General features: G+C 40.0%; 1 protein-coding gene across 22 annotated transcripts in view; it reads right to left on the bottom strand.

Annotated features, from left to right (window-relative positions):
• Positions 1–18,596, bottom strand: part of FOXP1 (forkhead box P1) — a 613,321-nt gene that overhangs the window by 144,094 nt on the left and 450,631 nt on the right. For all 22 annotated transcript variants that reach the window (XM_077128707.1, XM_077128708.1, XM_077128723.1 and 19 more), the window contains one exon: positions 8,946–9,047. In XM_077128707.1, coding sequence (XP_076984822.1) covers positions 8,946–9,047 — 102 coding nt within the window. The remainder of the gene's footprint in view (positions 1–8,945; positions 9,048–18,596) is intronic.

Below are 18,596 nucleotides of genomic sequence, written 5' to 3'. Positions count from 1 at the left end.
ACAGTCTGGAAATAGCCAGGATGACTTCATTTAGACAGAATTACCCAAATCTGTTTCTAATATACACAGTACACATAATAAATTTTTACAATATGACAAGGAAAACAAACTTAATAAAAGTTTCCGATCTTTTGTTACACAAGCATGCTATATCCATGCTATGTTTATAATAGTTTGCTCATGATATCACAGCTCAGTAACAAAGGCCCAAGCAATACAAAAACAGTTACTAGGCATGACATCAGCTCACAACTACCGTAATTACATTGGTACACAAATTTCCCAAACTGTTCATTTTCCAAACTGCTTCTCAATTTCAACGGCTGCCTTTAGACAATTACTTGCAGAGTTGTCTGCAGACTTTTGAGTAATACCCGTCTCTCTTCTCTTTCCCAAGCGTCATTTCCCTTTAGAAAGTGCACATTTCAATTACAAGCACTATTTTTCAAATATGCCCTAAAACATATGTCCAAATTAGGAGACAGTGTGGTCTAGTGGTTAGTGATGAGCATTAGGCATCAGCAAATCAGTTCCATTGCTTTCGCCATCACTGTTTACGAGGCCCAAGCAGCAGTGCAGGGAGAAGTGGTAGAGGGTAATGGAGAAGAGTATAGATTCTGGAGCCAGACAGTGTGGGTTTGAATCTCAGCTCTGCCATTTATCAGCTCTCTGGCCTTGGGCTAGTTAACTTTTCCATTTATATGAAATGGGAATAATAACAGAACCTATGCCAATAGGGTATGTGTAGGTGGTTGGCTCCTAGTAAGTACTATGTGTTTACCATGCAATTTTATTACTAGCATCTTTCCGGTGCTAAGTTTCCTGTTAGAAACCAGACCACGGTGAATCGTATAATTTCTTTAATGTTAGGGCAGGAGTTGCATTTTGGTCAGGGGACACAGACAGAGTGAGGTTCAATAAACAGTGTTTGAATGAATGAATGAAATGAATGAACGTGTGAATGAATAAATGAATGAAACCCATCGCTTCTGCAATACCCAGGAGTTAAAGAATTGAAAGATATTATCTTGTAGAAATTTGTTTTCAACTGATTTCTCTAATGGCTTGCTCTCATGTTCCCGCAGCTAATGGTGAAAAATACCTCCAGCCCAGTTGAATTAATGAGTGTAGGGAAAAAAAGATACTGCCTTGATAGCAGCAGCATATCTCCCTAACGACCAAACTTTCGAGCCCATCCCACATGCACAGCCCCATCTCACTGTGCTGTGTGGTCAGCTGGCTTTCCTGACCGGGCAAGGTGCCAGGGGAACGCGACTACCTCCGTTGTCACTTCTGGTCCGTGGCGCTTGCACCAAATGCTGTTATTCTAGGCTTTGGGAAATTTTCTAACCACTGGACAGGGTCCAATGCTGTGTGCTAATGAGTTTCAGATTGGAGGACTTCCCTGTGCATGTGTCAGAAGAGTGCCACGGTTCGTAGCGGGGTGGGGGTAGGGGATAAAGAAACACAAAAAGGAAGAAAAAACAGTAGTTAAAAAATGCTGGCTACTCAAACTGACAGGGAACGTGACCTCTGCACTTCATCAGAAATTCCTGCAGACTTAGAAAATAAAGGAGTTTGCTTTTATCACACACTGTGAGACTCATGTGGAAAAATGGAAAACACTACATCACTTGACCTCGGCGTGGCCCTCTTTCAACCACAGACGAATATTGTGTACAAAAATTCTAAATCAACTTAAGATGTGAAGGAAAGAAGAAAACCAAAACTTTTAATTTTCTGCATCACACTCGATGATTACTACTTTGGTTCTTGAGATTTTACTTAGAAAGTTCACACAGGAAAAGGACTCATAATTCCAGGAACAGTATTTTATCACTTTGGGAATGATCATGTAGCGGCCTCTGTCAGGGGTCGGGGAGCCCTGTAGACATCACAGTCTACAGCACCCCCTGCATCACTCACCCAGGTCTGAAAGTCACCCAAGTCTGAATCATGATTATTTGCTTACATTAACAGAATGTTAAAACCAATTTTAAACAACTTAGGAAACTCTAGCCATCTTTGTTTCATGATTCACTTATATGGGAAACCAAGAGGTTTTTTTCTTCCTCCAAGGCAACCAGTAGACTCAATATCAAGACTTCTAATCATGCTCTCACAGCTGATCAAAGAAGAATCCCTTCTTTAAAGAGTCTAACTCCTAAGACTTTTTTTGTTTTTTTGAATAATGAGATTACTTTTTTTTTTGGACACTCAGTACTGGGGACTTTAAAAATCCAATCCTTTCACATCCTCAAACTGTCGTCAACATTTTTTCAGACAATGTCAATAAAATTGATTGCTTGCAGTTCTGAGTTCTGTTCTGCACATGGAAACGATATAATTTATTTTAAAGTATTTTCAATGGGCGCGGCAAGAGAAACAGAACCTCAGCGAGTCTATCCACAACATTTGGGGGAGGAGAAAAAAAAACCGGAAGTAAAGTAAATGGTCTGAACATTACAATATGTTGGAAACTTTGACAAAAAATTGCCTCTCCATAAACCCTAAACCTTACTGTTGTGCTTACTGATGTCTTCCTGTCAGATATGAATGATGTTTCTGGAACATTAATACGTTCATTAGATTCCAACTCCCTCTACTTAAAATACTCTGTACTTTGGCTCCGAGGCATCTTGACAGCTTTGTTGTCATCATATACGTGAGGCCCCCAGACTGCCCAGTTGTTGAGCTGCCTCATACCTACAACCAGTCTGTTGCTTTTACAAGTTTAATCTAGGTATTAAGGGGCAGATTGTGGAACCACGTCGATTCGACATCTTCAACTCAGCTGTATATCACAGAAGCCACTATGGGTGGTGGCAGACTCCCGTGATGCCTAGCAACCGACCAGCCGCCCGCGCTCTCATCTGCAACGCTACGAAATACGGCTTGTAGGTTGTTGTTTCTTTTTTTTTTCCCGAAGCACAAGTGGACCGACGACCAGCGAGGGTCCGACAGTGTTAGTCCTAATTACCTTTTTTTTTTACTCCTGATCCTGTGGCTCTCATAATTAGTTACCTGGGGCTGCAATCCAATTTGAAGTGATGACAAGAAAGTGATCCATGAAAAAGTAATAAGTTAAATCCAATTTCAGCCTTCCTCTAATTAAATGCACATGGAACTAATGACTCCAACCCTAGCATTTCAGTGATAATGGTAATTAGCGAGGTGGGAGTCGCTCTCTTTTTCAACACTGGAGGTGTAAACCACAAGGTAAAATGGTAGGAGCACTCTTAATTACATGTGTCATTTTGTCGGCAATTTACACATTTTTGACCAGTCAAGTATGTTTTCTCCCCTGTCCCTTTCCCACCTCCTGGCCCCGACAATGATTACTGCATACTAGTCCATGTTCCAACACATGGAAGCTCATAAGAACACTTCGGATAAGAATCAGAAATAACTTTTCTCTGCTGTTGTTCACTGCTGTGATGCACACGCACGCACACGCATGCATGCGCAGACACATGTACAATCAACACTGGAATTAGGATGACTAGGCAGATATTAGTCCTCAATTAAAATCTAGATATTCACTGTGGAATTGGTTTTTTGTTGGCTTGTTTTTTTATCTTTGCTAATGATACAGAGAATAATTTGCTTATTTATAGGGGAAAAAAACAGGCACTCAATAGCTGCCGAATTAAGTAAACATAGAAGGAGAGAAGATCATTCACTTCTTGAAATACTGGTTGCCTGGGTGCTGTCACTGTCTGAGCGCTTGGTGGAAGTCACTCCACCTCTCGGTTTCAACTTTCTTCACCCACACAATGGTTTAATGATAGCTCCTCGAGCAAAGGGGAGCTTGGGTTTGAATGGGAGAGCCCAACTAAACTGCACAAGGCATGGCACAAAGTAAGTACTGTTGATTATTCACTATTTTAATTTTCTACTCCATTTTGCATATGGTGACAAAGACATGATTACACATAAAATATTAGCATCATATTTGCATTTTAATGTTTAGATTCATGTAAGTAAGGTGACTATATAATGAAATGTCCAAACAGGGACACTTTTGAAAGAGGAGGAATTATTAATAAACATGCCCAGTTAACAGGCATAGGCAGGGCGGATGGGAGACGAGGTATACATAAGTATCTGTAGGTGAAATTGCAAAAATGAGCTAAGTTCTTATATTCACAACTCATCGGAATTTTGGAGATGAAGATAAAACATAGTAGGAGTATTTAATCTGAACCTCAAAATGGCCTTCTGGAGGTTCATGCAACCACTGTAAATGGATGCAAAATTCTGTATATATGTGCATTTTTCAGAGGAAGGAAGGGGGTGGTGATGTCACTGTTTCCACCATGTTTTTAGTGAGGTGTGTCATCTGAAAGGCTTAATTAAGCCATTTTAAAAACATCATTTCTATTATATTCCTTCTTTTTAGGACTTGGTAGTTTCCAAAGTCATATGATAATAATGACATCTTAAAAAATATGAAAATTTTGATACCATATATCAGTTAAATGCCAGAGATGCCAATTCTACACAATGTTAACTCTAGACATTAAAAAAACACAAAACAAGTGCAAAACTTGCCTTAGTCTCCTGAATTACCCACTTTAATTCAGTGTGCAGGAATATTTTTTAAGGGTCAGTATTTTAAAACCATTCCATTTCACTATCTATAATATAAAATTGTAGTTTTCTTTAAAGGTTTCCTCTTACTAATTTATTCCTTCATGAAAAAGATGGAAATGATATGAGGTACTAAGATTATATGTGGCATTAATGCAAAGCAAAAATGCTGCCTAAAGTATGTTTTATATAACTGAAAATAAAAATGCTAAAAAAAACCCACCTACTGAATCTTGTATTTTAACCTCCTCCACTTAAGGCAGGAGACCTCATTACAATCCTGAGCTTCCACATGGTCTAAAAGGCTGAGTTTACAGTGGATTTCACTATCCTTTCTTCCAGTGGCCTCCTGTGTGAGGTGCTTGAACATGATATAACCTTGGAAGGAAGGAGACAGGCAGGAGAGAAAACTATCAGATAACTGGCTCCAAGTTCAAGTTCTTTATAGATGGCCTGAAACTGTGGTCAGCTTTCCACTGCAGGCAACACACAAGGTTTACTTTCTTTCCTAACTTTAATGCTGCCAGAATACACATGTACTTTTACTTTCTTGGGAGAAAATGTGTCATTTGATTTCTTTCCAGTTTATATACTTGTGCCAAAAACTAAAATGCTTAAAGAACCGAAATGAATTACTACCCAGAAACGGTGGTCAGAGTTCCAAATTTTGATCAATAAAATCGCTCTTCTACTCACAAATTAATCTTCAGCCAGTAAAGTTACACTTTTTTGAGGTTATGAGCGCACCTGCACCATTAAGCATTTATTTCACTTGTTTAGCCAATCTTCAAAAGCACATAAATATTTATAAAAGCAAGCCTACTATTTTTACTTGTGTATAAATTTCTAACAATACCTTGTTAAGAATTCTTTGACGACTCATAAGCATCCTGAAGGCAGGGTCTGATATCCTCGACTGTTTTATATCCTCTGAGTGCCAACATGAGGTCCTCCCCTCTTTGACTGTTCTATAAACGCTCACCAATTTGATTTTTAATCCACTCAGATTATACCGATTTTGAGTTTACGACAGGACCAATTTAAAATGCTTTTCTTCTGTCATTCATCATGATTTTGCAAAACAAATTAATAGATAAGCAAAGAGGCAATTTAAGTTACTAAGTAGAATATTTTTCACAAACCTCAAAAGCAACTTCCATATCCAAATAATGTGTTCAGTTTAAACCAATGCAGACAACTCAGCTTTGGTTCAGTACATGGATCGACAAAGAGTGGGGTATCTTGGTGAAATTCTCTTACCCACATCTCTTTTATTTACTCTCGTCTCCCTGAAATTAGTACAAATTGGTAATGTTTGACTACATTTTATGATCTCTATTGAGTAACCACTTATAGCCTCCTCTAACTTTCCATTTTCCTTTGTTTGTATCATCAGCCTGTGAAACTGGAGAGCGCTGCCAAACATAAAGCAGGGAAGTGTGAGATATGCTTAAAATATGAGTCACAGTATATTTGAGGATTTGGGTTTCTCTTTTTTTTCCCTCAAGCTATCAGCAGATCAAATCCTTCTTCCCTGTCAAGTCTTCCTCTATGCGGAAGATCTGAAGTTTGCTAAAATAGGTCTCTCAATGCAGTTACGAAGGGTAAGAAGATCAGAGATGAACACTGTTAAGATTTGCTATAGGATTTTCCTTTCATTTCTGAGCCACTCTGGCTGAGTTGCCTTACTAAGGACTGGACGGCACAATATGAATTTAAATGTGAAGGTTATTCCTTCAGTGAATCACCGAGTCTATATGCATATTTCTATAACGAGGTAATATACCATGTGGCCTAGGTTAGTAATTTCCCCTCTCTGTTTGCGGAAGGCCAGCCAACCCAATAAAGCTTACTGAGTCTACATGACCCTACCTGGCAGCTGAGGAGACATTCAGCAACAGTCTCTGACACACACACACACACACACACACACACACACACACACACACACACACACACACGTCAACCAACTTTTTTTTCAGCCAACTCTTAAAGTGGGACTAAATTCTCTGCTTGTCAACTCTTCTATTTGAGGGAGAGAGGGGAGACTCCAGACATGTTCTTTAACAAAACCAGCTTTCAAGATGGCCTTCTCTTCCCCCTCTCTTTTTATACAGACTGAAGTGCTCAAGAGACTTGTGTTAGGTTGGTTTTTGACACTGTCCTTGCCAAGAAAACGAAGCCCTCTATATCATTCTCTTGGGCAGTGGCTAAAACCCTTCTAACGGGCAATAAGAAAAATAGCCCTCCCAAGGAAATCCCCTGAAACTTTTCTTCTTATATTTAGCCCTAAAGGAACTGCATTCATCTTGGAAAAGAAGTTACCTAAAAATGCCATATGTTTTAAAAAGCAAGTATGAGAGAAAATAAGTCTATTGGGGAAAAAAATCACAATGATATTCAATACTGAAGAGCAGTGTGATCAGACAGATTGTGTATGTGTGTATTTCATTTTTTACGATCTCTACCCAAAGCTCTACTATGTGTAAGATCCACCTCCCCCCCCAATAATACACTGTCATTTTTCCATGCACTTGAGGTCTATGAAATTCAAGAGGACTCACAGTGTGTTTAAGGCTGTGAGAGCTCCAGGAGTGAGGCAAAAAGAATGGGCAGTCATTTGAATCACTGAGTGACAGGCTGGGCTAGCTCCCTGTATACATTAATAAATTAGAATTTTAATTGTGCCTCTGTCTGCAGGAGATGCCCTAGTACTTTAATATGTACCCACAATTGGCTATGTTATGGAATCTGCAATGTGGCCTTCACTGCTGACCTCTGAAACACAATTCCCAGTCTGACTACGGAAACTGTTCAGTTTGATCCTTTCAACTTATTTGAATCCTGACAAATAAGCTCACAGCTGAAAGGTCAACACAGTCATATTTCATCCTCCAGAGCTGTTCTTAAGACATCTGCACAACAAAGCGCTTCTTATAGCACCTGACACAGACCTCGATGGCACTGTACCTCATTAAAAATGTCCCCAGAATGTGAACACGTTAAAAAGCATATGGATCGGTGATGGTTTACCAAATAACTGTTTTTGGAAGTGTTAGTAAACAATGCATATTGTCATTCAGTTGTTCCAATAAAGTGTCACTACAGTGCTGAATGTTTCCTGGAGGGTGACAGTTTTCCAAGTAGATGTAGAATTCGAACTTGTTGCCCAAGGTCACTTATTCTTGCAGGAAAATTTGGAAGCTGGTATTGGTTCCATCTGACCATGAAAAGTCAGCACAAGCTAGAACTGGCTTGGTCTTGTAATTGAATTAATTGGCACCAAATTAAAGCCATCATTTATCACTTACACATTCTGTCCCAAAATTCCCAGTGTGAGAAACTCATGTTGGCTCCAATTTTGGGTATGTCCATCCTTAGTTATGAAAGCAGCTGACCCACCTAACACCCGCAGGTGCCTCTCTTGGAGTGAGCCTTAGTATCCTTTGTCAAATTTCTTGAAAACTTTTATTATAATTCTCTGTTCTAAGTAGAAAATCCAAATTAAATTTTTATGAACTCATTCCTTCTTCTACTTCATTATCCCCTGCCCTCTATGTACTTAAAATGAGAAGTTGCTAAAATGACCTCTTTTGGTATTTTTACATAAAAACTGCTCACTATTTTCTAAACTCATGATTCAGAAAATGATCTGAAAACTTCCACTAAAGAACAAGGTATTTAATACACTCATCACTAGGTATAACAATGAAAGTTTCATCTCCTTCTTAGTTTCAATAAATCAGGGTTTCTCAATCTTGGCACTATTGACATTTGGGCTAACTAATTCTTTGTTGTGGGGCTGTCCTGTGCAATGAAGGATATTTAGCAACACCCCTGGCACGCTACCCACTAGATGACAGGAGCACCTCTGCCTTTTAGTTCTAACAACCAAAAAAAGTCTCCAGACATTGCCAAATAGCAAAGTCACCACAGTTGAGAACACCCGTGCCAAAGTAAAGTATGGGAGAGTGTACATTCATGTGTGTGTATATACATATGGGTATATGTCTCATTTGTAAAGCCATGATGAGAAAATGAGATGACATATCTGAGTACTCCAGAACTTTTTCTCACTGGTAATTTATACTGCCTGTTAAGCAACCAAACACCTGCAACCCCTCATTCTCCTATTATAATGATAATTGGTATATTTTCTTACTCTAAGAACAAACCTTTTGGTCAAAGATACATTTGCCCAAAGCATCAAGCTCTGTTGACAATCTTCTGAAGAACTGGGTACAATTTAGTTTTTCTTACAAGCTTTGTAATTGTCAACACAATCTACTGCTGAATTAATCACTGGCTATCTCTAAGTGTATAATGTCAACTTCTTGAAAAAGAATTGCTACCTGAAGGGCTGGTTGTTTGTCATTCCTCTTGGGAGATTTTAATCCACTAACTTGCTGCTGCTGTTGCTGCTGAAGAAGGAGCTGTCTTGCCACTTGAAGTGCCTAAAGGAAACACAAGAAAAAGGTTTGCGTGACTACCCAGGTGCGCACTCACTAAAAGGATGGCAGGAAATGCACTTCAGTGTTGGATCATGACTTTCCCATTTCAAGGCAAATGAAACAGCAAACAAAACTTCCCACCAGCCTAAGTTGGATAACTTTCCAGAGTTTGTTTACATTTTCGTAGATTTGGTCAATTTCATGCACAGTTCCTCAGGCACAGCAATCCATCTAAGCAAACACAGGTCTTCCTACCAAAAATCTGACATAAAACTGGAGTATGAATGATTGGGATTTTGAAAAAGAATGGCAGAGAGAGGCCAGGAGGGACCTCAGTAAAGACAGAAATTTAAGAGACAACAAAGGGCCCTTCTCAGAGGCACCTTCTCCGTTCCCCAATTCTCCTTGGGGAAAACTTGGGTACTTAAGATGAAAGTGTTACTTTCATCTCATCTGAGTCCAAATAAAGAAGAGCTAAGAGTTAAGACCACAAAACACATTTAATTACCCACTCCACTATAGGTAAGTTCACTTGTGAAGAAAGGTCAAAACAGATGAGACAAATCTCAGGTGAAATTGATGAACTAAGTAAGAGAAAAACTTAGCAAGTTTGATTTCTAGTCGTCTTACAGGGCACACTAGGTGGCTGTGAATGAAACTGGTAACATCCATGGAAATGATCGCTTCAATCTTATAAAATGGAATGTTTTTAAATTAAATGTAAAAATTGGGTAGACAGTATGAATTGGAGATAAAAAGGAAAACAGCAGAGACTTTCAATGTGCCGAACATATGACTGAACAATCTTTTGGTACAAAAGTTTGGGTAAAAAAGAATAAAAAGTGTCATGAATAATCCTTCGCAAGAACATTATCAAGCAATTTACCAAAAATAGTGGCTAGCCATCACCTTTTCAGAGAGGGTAGAAATACAAAATTGAAATTTGTAGACATTTTGCTTAAAAAAAAAATCACATGAAAGTTAGGTTTCTTGAGTCAACTGGCCTGAAAACAAAGAAAGTGCACATGGAAGAAATGTCAAGAGTATTGTACTTAGAGACAAAATGAGATTTCTAGTAGATTTCATCAGTAGTAATTTCTTATATAACTAATTATTTGTTCTTCATTCACACAGAATGCACACAAAGATATGGTCAATGTATCGAAAGAATCTGATACTAGTCTTAAAAAGTGCATATAATGGGAATTATGATGGTAGTCTTTTCTTCAAAGTGGAATAGAGACTGCATTTATGGAAGAAAATGAAGTGTGTAATTGCCAGAAAAGTTACAGTGACATTAGTGGAGGAAGGTGAGATGACGTGGGCATTTCTGTGCTTCAAACTCAGGAGAAAGGGAAAAGAGAGTGGTCAAGATGATTACTACTCATGAGCAGATACCTAAAAATGTGAGACCAGCAAGAGTAGGTCTTCTCCTTTAGGACAAGCTCACGAAATCAGGCTCCTAACTGCACTACTGGAGCAAGATACATTTTAAAACATATTTTAAGAGATATTGTAAGGCTGAGTGGTGCCTTTGTGATTAAGAGGTGCAAAAGAAAGCAGTAACACAGCAGCACAGATACATGGGCAAGAAAGGAAAGAACTCAGGAAAGATGGAACCTCCTATCCCATCTCCCTACCCCACCCATCCCCTCTTCTCCCAGGGAGGCCTTCTGCCTACTCAACTCACCACAACCAGCCCTTCAGATGGAAGGCACAGGCTATTTCGTCTGTGAAAGGAGAGACATGTTCGACAGAGCCTGCTTGGAAGAGCCTCGAGAAAAGAGGCTGTCTGAGAGGGGCATTTGGAAGCCACAATGCCTGGGAGAGTTGCCTGAGACTCCAGCCTGCTGTCTCAGAGGAGGATTCACCATAACTGGACTCCGGGTTTCCTTGTCTCCTTGGAGACGCTCAGTACATGCGTAGGTGTAAAAGTGGGCAGAGTGAAGATTTCATTTATATCATATAAGAAAAATAGTCCCCTTCGTAAGGTGCCTGCAGGAGCAAAAGCCTCTCCTCCTACTATATATGTTCCCTTAGCTATTTCATATGAAGAAGATTTTACGGCTTTTTAATGTAGGAAAGGGAACTGTTATATTTTTTAAGTGCTACTGTCAGAGTTCCCAGAGTAATAGACTGATCAGCAAGAAGGGTCTGGCTGCCAGTTGGAAAGGCTGACAGAGGGGATGTAGATGACAGTTACAAAGATGCAAAGATAGTGGAATTACAAAGATAGGACAAAGAAAGGTTTGATGGGGGCCAGAAAAGATTATTATATATATTAAATACTAAAATAGAAGAAGCGAAGAGAACAAAGTAACAAGTTCACATAGTCACAAATCTTGGTGAAATACTTTACCATGTCTCACCAACCATTTGGAGAATAGGTAACTCAGTTTTTAAATAGCCAAGTCTCGGAATCCATGCAGCCAATTCCTCATTTCCTCAAAAGGGATGACAATAAGTGTCTTTAAGAAAAATGAACGTACAACTATTCTTCTATGAGCATCCTCTTATAAACGACTAAAAGCAAAAGAACGTATAGAATTTGAATTTAAGATTTCAACAGATGTTTCCTGAGCTGGCTACATACAATGCTAGCCATTTCAAAAGTGACTACTGGCACCCTTGGACTTAATATGCTGACTTGAAAAAAAAAAAGTAATTTATGTGACTTTATGCGTATAGTACCTTTTTTAGACCCAACATGGGGTACATGAACTTGCATCACTCCAAGATCCCTAGCTCCCTCGCAGTCTTTTTATACAGAGCCCCACAAAAGAAGAGAATCAAAGATAGACGAATGGGGCAGAAAGGGTTTAGGGTCGTATATGAACGCTAGGGGAATTTCAGTTAAGCTACTGAAGAAGATGACAGGATGAAGGTGTGCACACTGGCTTTCAAATTTCCGCCTCGAAAGGAACGTGAACAGGTAAAATAACTTCAAATATTTGGGATGGAGAGACAATGGTAATTCAAAGAATTGTTCATGCTTATATGAATTGTTATGAATTATTCCATAATCATTACCTAGTCTTATCATGAGACTTGGAATAGAGTTGGAACAAAGTTTTACAAAACAAACAAACAAGAAAAAAAAAGCAAAACCCTCAGGTCTCAGCAAGAGTTTTAAAACCTAATTTATTGGAATTTATAAAGTGCTTTGAAATTAATGGGTGTTTTTTAATTTTCATGGTATATAAATCACTGTCATTTAAATTTAAATTATCTCAAAGAAAGAAGGGAAATAAATCCTTCTTGGAGTACAAGATTTTGTATTCAGGCATTATAAGTAAAAATCTAAGGTACCTAGGGTTTGTAGAACGTCAAAAGGGCAGATTGCCATGTTCAATGTTGGTAAGCAGAAAATTTGGAAGGACTAATGGTATCCACTTTGGAAACTACACCACAGACATATGCCCTCTATAGATTTCTCATACATGTTGATTCATGTGTGAATCAACAGCCATTTTTACCTTTTATAAGCATAAAACTGGAGGAATGTCTTTGAGCTCAGGACGGCTCTACCTGAACCTCAGAGGTTACTTTTGTTCCAAATCAACTGAGGAGTCAGGGTGGACTCTTATTTTCATACCAATTATCTCAAATCACTCCTGGAGAAAGTTCCCTTAATATATCCTGTTTGAAGATAAAATTAGGTGTTTTGAACAAAGAATAATCAGACGTGTGGATATGTGTGTGTGTGTGAGACGGAGGGAAGGAAAAAGGGCGAAGAGGATATGAATAAATGAGAGGGTTCTTTTAAGAAGGACTAACTGTGACTCAAGTTCCACACCAACTGCTAATGTAAATGCCTTAAAAGGTCCAATCCCATCTCTGGCGATCTTTTACTCTTGGTGGTGATTCCTGAGCTGGGTTGACTCAACACTTCCTTTATAACAGATGAAACAACTACCTGGTACTGGATAACCTGATGCAGTATTTGGACTCGAGGCTTCACAGAGTGGAGGCAATGGATAAAAGCGGGCACTTAGAGCCCAGGAGAGCCCAGGTGAGGTTCATTTTCTTTTAACCTGCTAAAATAAATGGTTCTAACAGTGAGCGAACAGCGTAAAGGGGTGGAGTGCCTGTACTACTCCATCTGTGGATGGGCTGGTCTCCCTCTCTGTCTGACCTGCGCCAGGGGGCCAAGTGGCCCACGGCCACCACGTCACGGTCTGCTTGCTCAGAGAGAGCCAGGAGGGCTGACACTTGGTTGCGCGCTCACTCCTCATGTCATGCTTTTATGCTGACTGGGGACCTGGGCACTTCTGACAAGCTTCCACTCTTTTGGAGCATGGTGGCTTCATTCTCCTCGGTGTCTTTACACTGCTAGTACAGAAGTGCCATCTGTGTGTACAAATTATGCTTTACATAAACGTGTTTACAACTTTTGAGCTATATACATCTTAGGCTGATAGCAGGTGCTTATATTTTAGGAGCTAGGTATCCCTATGTTTACCGTGTTTCTAAAGATAGTCAAGGCTCAAAAACATATTTGTATATTTTGAGAAACAACCGTCAGTTTACATAAAATATGGTTTGAGCAAGCATGCACATGTACATAAAGTAAGCCAGGAGAAGAAAAAAGCCTTATAAAATTTCTCACATAGTAAGATGAGGCCTGAGATAATCACTGATACTTTGAGAGCTTCAAAAATACGACTAACTGGAATGTGTTAGGTCATGGGTCGGCAAACTATGGCCCAAGGATCAAATCTAGCCCATCGCCTGTTTTTGTACAGTCTGTGAGATAAAAACGATTTTTACATAGTTAAATGGTTGGGAAAACAAAATCAAAAGAAGAATAACATTTCATGACATGTAAAAATTATATGAATTCAAATTTCACTGTCCACAAATAAAGTCTTATTGGAACAGAGCCATAACGATTCACTTGCATACTGTCCCTGGCTGCATTTGTGCTAAAAACAGCAGAGTTAAGTAGTTGTGACCGAGATTACATGGTTTGCAAAGCCTACAAGTCCCTATCTGGCTCTTTACAGGAAAAGACTGCCAATCCCTGTGTTAAACTGCTCTCTGTATCCTGAGATCCCTAGAGATTCCACTGGACACAATTTTATATAAACAAATCTTTCGGTCAGCTCCCCCAGAACAATTTTAGAATTTAGCTAAGAAGCAAGGAACTAAAAGCCAAACTGCTCCCTTACCAATGAGCTGTTCTTACTGTTCAAACTCAGTTTTGATTTTTCTGAAATGGTACTGGGACATGAGAACAAAATGCATCTACATGTTCTTCTGGAACTTCAAAAACTTGTTTGCAAACTTTTGATATGTGTTTCTTCTCACAGGTAATCGACAGCAGTTCAGAGCTAATCACCTCAATTGGTGTGAGGTCTTGGAACACCCCCAGAACGAAAGATAGCATGTACCCTGTGAGCCAGTTGAGAGAGTTGCTTATTTCCTGTCTGCCCTGAGAAACTGTCACATTTCCAGCTTAAAAGCTGGTCTGAGTCAGCCACCCTTCCTCTAATTTCTTTTCCTAGACCCTCCCCACCTCTCAAGATCAAACCTGCTTCTCAGATAATTTCATGGACTCATCAACAGTCAGTGCACACATGGGGGTGGGAGGGAAATTAGTAATAAAAAGCAGCAGGAAAGAAGTCATGCTCGCTCCTTTATCTCTCTTCCTCCACATAAACTTTCAGTCCATCCTCAAAGCGTTTTCTCCTCTCCACTAATTTGCTACCAGGTACCATCTTAACCCCAGTCTGACAGTCACCCAGTAGCAAGACCCTGGACTAAGCATACCACTGCCTCCTTGCTTTAGTTAGACAAAGTGGTCATTGCAGTGACGCATAGCATGCAAAGATGTGTGTCACTAAAAAACACACAAAAAGAAAGAAAGAAAAAGAAACAAGAGAGGCTGACCGTGCTAGAAGCCCTCTTACAGAATCAATGGCATTCCAAGGTATCTGGTTCTCCAAAATGAATGTCAAAAAAAAAGGATATTTCAAAAACAGTGTGTTTGGCTCTTGGGACAATGGAAAACAAGCTAACCTCAAAGAGGGATTCTAGAAATCATGGAAATATTACATGTGCAAGGAAAGAAATCATTGCAGCAAAACCTCAAGTGACATTACTGGTGTAAGTAAAGTAAAAATCAAAACAATACAGACACTTTCTCTATCAAAACTTCAATATTCAGAGGTAATAAAAAAATCATCAGTAAGCCTTTAATAGTCTTTTTTCCCCTCAAGTCACTGCTTGATCTATTCCAAGCTCCTGCAAATAAGGGTCACTACTCTGACCACTCATTAGTGGTCAATTCACTTGAGCTGGCCCCTCAACGCAGGTGGGACAGAAAGCAAAGTTTTTAGGTTAATTGGGATATTGGATTTAATCAGTGATGTAAAAGGGAAAAGTTCTATGTAGCATCATCTATCCTCAAGAGTTCTGACAGGTAGAGAAGGAATCCTACACTCCTGCAGCATTCAATAACAGCTGGCATTTATTTAGCAAGGACATTTTGAGTGGATTTCCTAAAATGCTTGCAAAAAGTCTTTGCAAACAAGTTTGAGACAATATCTACAGACATGGTGGAAAACTAGAGCAGAGAAAACCCCACCCCTACAGCACTTCAGGGTCAGGAAATGGAAGTCAAGGAAGGCTCCTTGTTGTCCTCATGGCCCTAACTGTGGAAAAGCTGTGGCCCAGGAGCGGTGTCACCGGTACCTAGGGGTGGAGAGAGATGAGGCCATGACAGAGCACCCCTCCACCACTGGGATCACTCCAGCCTCTTAGTCCACAGCAGCCTGAACCTCCACTTTATAGACATACTTCCAAGATTAGCTTTCACACAGCAGTACCGACATGGTTTTAAGTTACTTACATTTAGGGTGGTTAGCCCTGCTCTAATACTCATTATTTATGCTCTCCCTGCTTTTCTTTTATTTGAAATACTGCAAACACATAAGCCTAGGTAGGTTTGGAATTCTTTTTTCTCAATGTCGGCAATCTATCTATTGGCTATATTTTCTTAGGAGGAAAAGACGGCAAATGGTATTCAGTTTTTTCCTCTTTTTAAGCACTGGGATGAGGGAGCACAGAATTGTACAACTGTGCTCTGGCACCATGCCATGCTTCTGCAGCGTTAGTGCTGTGGGCTCAAATGCCGCCCTGTGCACCGACCACTGGAGATACTGACACACACAGATATGCACGGTCCCAAAACAGAATGAGGCTTTCTGCTGCGTGCACCACCCCCAAAGGAAACCTAGGAAGCAGACGGGGGTCAGCACACCCCTTACTCATTTGCAATCATGAGTTAACCTTTCTTGTGTGTAAGGCACATAGAGGATACGTCCCACCAAAGAAGATAAAGGATAGGAATTTTTATGAGATTAAAAAAATAAAAGGGTATCTATGATCCTCTTACAAAATAGGATGAATAAGTTTAATGGCTACGAACAGTCAGCAAGTCTGTTTGAAGTTTCCTATGGGAGGAGGAATAAAAAACCCACACCGTGATTGTCCTCCTCCAAGACAACTATTAACAGAGGGCCCCATATAACTGCTGTGGCGGAGGCACACAGGTAGACTGCTCCCCCACTGGAGCCAGGGCCAGATGCTGAATCACCACCAAGGATCAGACCCTGTCTGCCCTGCAGTCTGCAACCCCTGTGGCCCCCGCAGCCCTGTGCAGGGATTCCATTCAAGCACTGCCCAAGGCTGAGCCTACTGAGCTCCTGAGAGTTGACAAAATCAGAGCCCTGAGGTCCTATGACAACAGGCAACATTAGCATTGCAATGAAGTCAAACGGAACCCAAGGTTATTAGAAAATGTCTAAAATGTTCACTAGGATGCTGTGTTGAATTCTTGCTTCCCCTTGTTTGTGATCAAACTGCGTTTAAAAGTAGGTAAATACATAAATTGGCCCAGTCCTTTTCTTCCCAGATTCCCAGAAAATACAACAATCTAAGGTAAAGATAAATTGATCAAAGGGATCTATTAGCCCACTATATGAACTCACTGTTTTCCATAATTGTCTCTGATAAGGGTTCAGCCAGGCAACTCTCGCTAAGAATAAATAATAGATTCACATCTTTTTAGTACCTTGGAATGAGACTTTCTAATAATGAAGACTGTGGAATACCTAGCTAGTCATGCTCAAAATAATGGAATCCAAATTCCATGGTTCCATGATTTTGCTAGTAACAGCGAACCCAGTTCTTGCTCAAATATGGTGATGCATTCTTTTTATTCTTCTAAGTCACACACACTCTGGATGCCCTAAATTGAGGCAATTAACAACCATGAAAACTTTGTTTCACAAAAAACCTTCCTTCCCTTACCTTCATTTTGTGCAAAGAACCAATAGTGAAAAGGATTCATAATCAAGAGAGATAAAAGGTAGGAAGGCAGGTGGGAGGGAGGGAGGGAGGGAGGGAGGGAGGAAGAAAGGAAGGAAAGGGAAGGGAAGATGGGAAAGGTCCAAATAAGGCTAATGACTGAAAATGTAGAACTACTCACTATTTGGCTGAAGTTTGAATAGTAAAGGTTACACCTGTGTCACAGATTATACCTGTTTCAATTTAAGAAATTAGGAACATTTAAAAACATAGGGACAAAGTAGAGTAGTAACTCCCTGCATGTAAAGTTTAGATACTAAAATTAGAACAATGTATTGAGTAGTTTACTTATGCCAGACACCATACTAGTTAGTCACTTTACAATGATTATTTTCTTTTCTGTTCCCAACATCTCTGGGGAGAGGGAGGACAGAGAGAGGAGGCAGGAGACGGTTCATGAGTCCAGATTTAAAGTGAAGGAGCAGAAATACTGAGGTTCAGTGACTTATCCAAGGTCACAAGTATAGTGAAGGTTAGAACGAAAAACAGAAACAAATAAACCTTGTCTCATGAGAACTTGATACTCACACTCTACCAAGGTCACGCATTAGACCTAACATGGCTTTGGGTAATCTTGGCAAAGAGATACACAGCTCTTCTGAGCCAAGATGCAAGCATGGGTGCAGGTTCCTTTGCCTCCGGGATGAAGGAGAACAGCCTTTTCATGGTGTCACAACTTTCTAAACTTTAGCGCTTTTCTTTTCCCTGCAAAAAAAACTTGCTTTTTTCAACTAGATCTTCCCGTCCCCAGAGCTCTCCCAGCACCTACTCACATCTGCAATTCTGCCTCGCTGCTCTCTGCCTACATGTACAAGGCATCTAAGAATCTTTGCCATCTAAATGCTACTCTTCCTTAAAAACCCTGTCCACAATCCAATTCCTTCAAGCAGCAGAGTTCTCTGATACCACCAGACCCAAGGGACTAGCTCCCCTTCTAAATCCTTGTAGTGCCCTTTTTCTGTCGCTCGGATGGAAAACTCCAACCAAAGGGACAGGCAGGAACTAACCAGCCCAGCTATCTCTGCTCTCCGTAGCGATGTGTTTTTCTCTCTTATCTATCTGAGTTCATCCAAATTCTCTTGGGATATTGATGCTGTCACCATCATCTCTTGATTCTTATCCCCTTCCTCAGCCCCACTGGAGATAAAGTCTCTGTTCCTTGATTCCGCTGAGCCAAGG

This window comes from Tamandua tetradactyla, chromosome 15 (assembly GCF_023851605.1).
Source record: "Tamandua tetradactyla isolate mTamTet1 chromosome 15, mTamTet1.pri, whole genome shotgun sequence".
Taxonomy (NCBI): Eukaryota; Metazoa; Chordata; class Mammalia; order Pilosa; family Myrmecophagidae; genus Tamandua; species Tamandua tetradactyla.
Note: the sequence above shows the minus strand (reverse complement) of the source record. Positions and strands in the feature narration are given on the sequence as shown.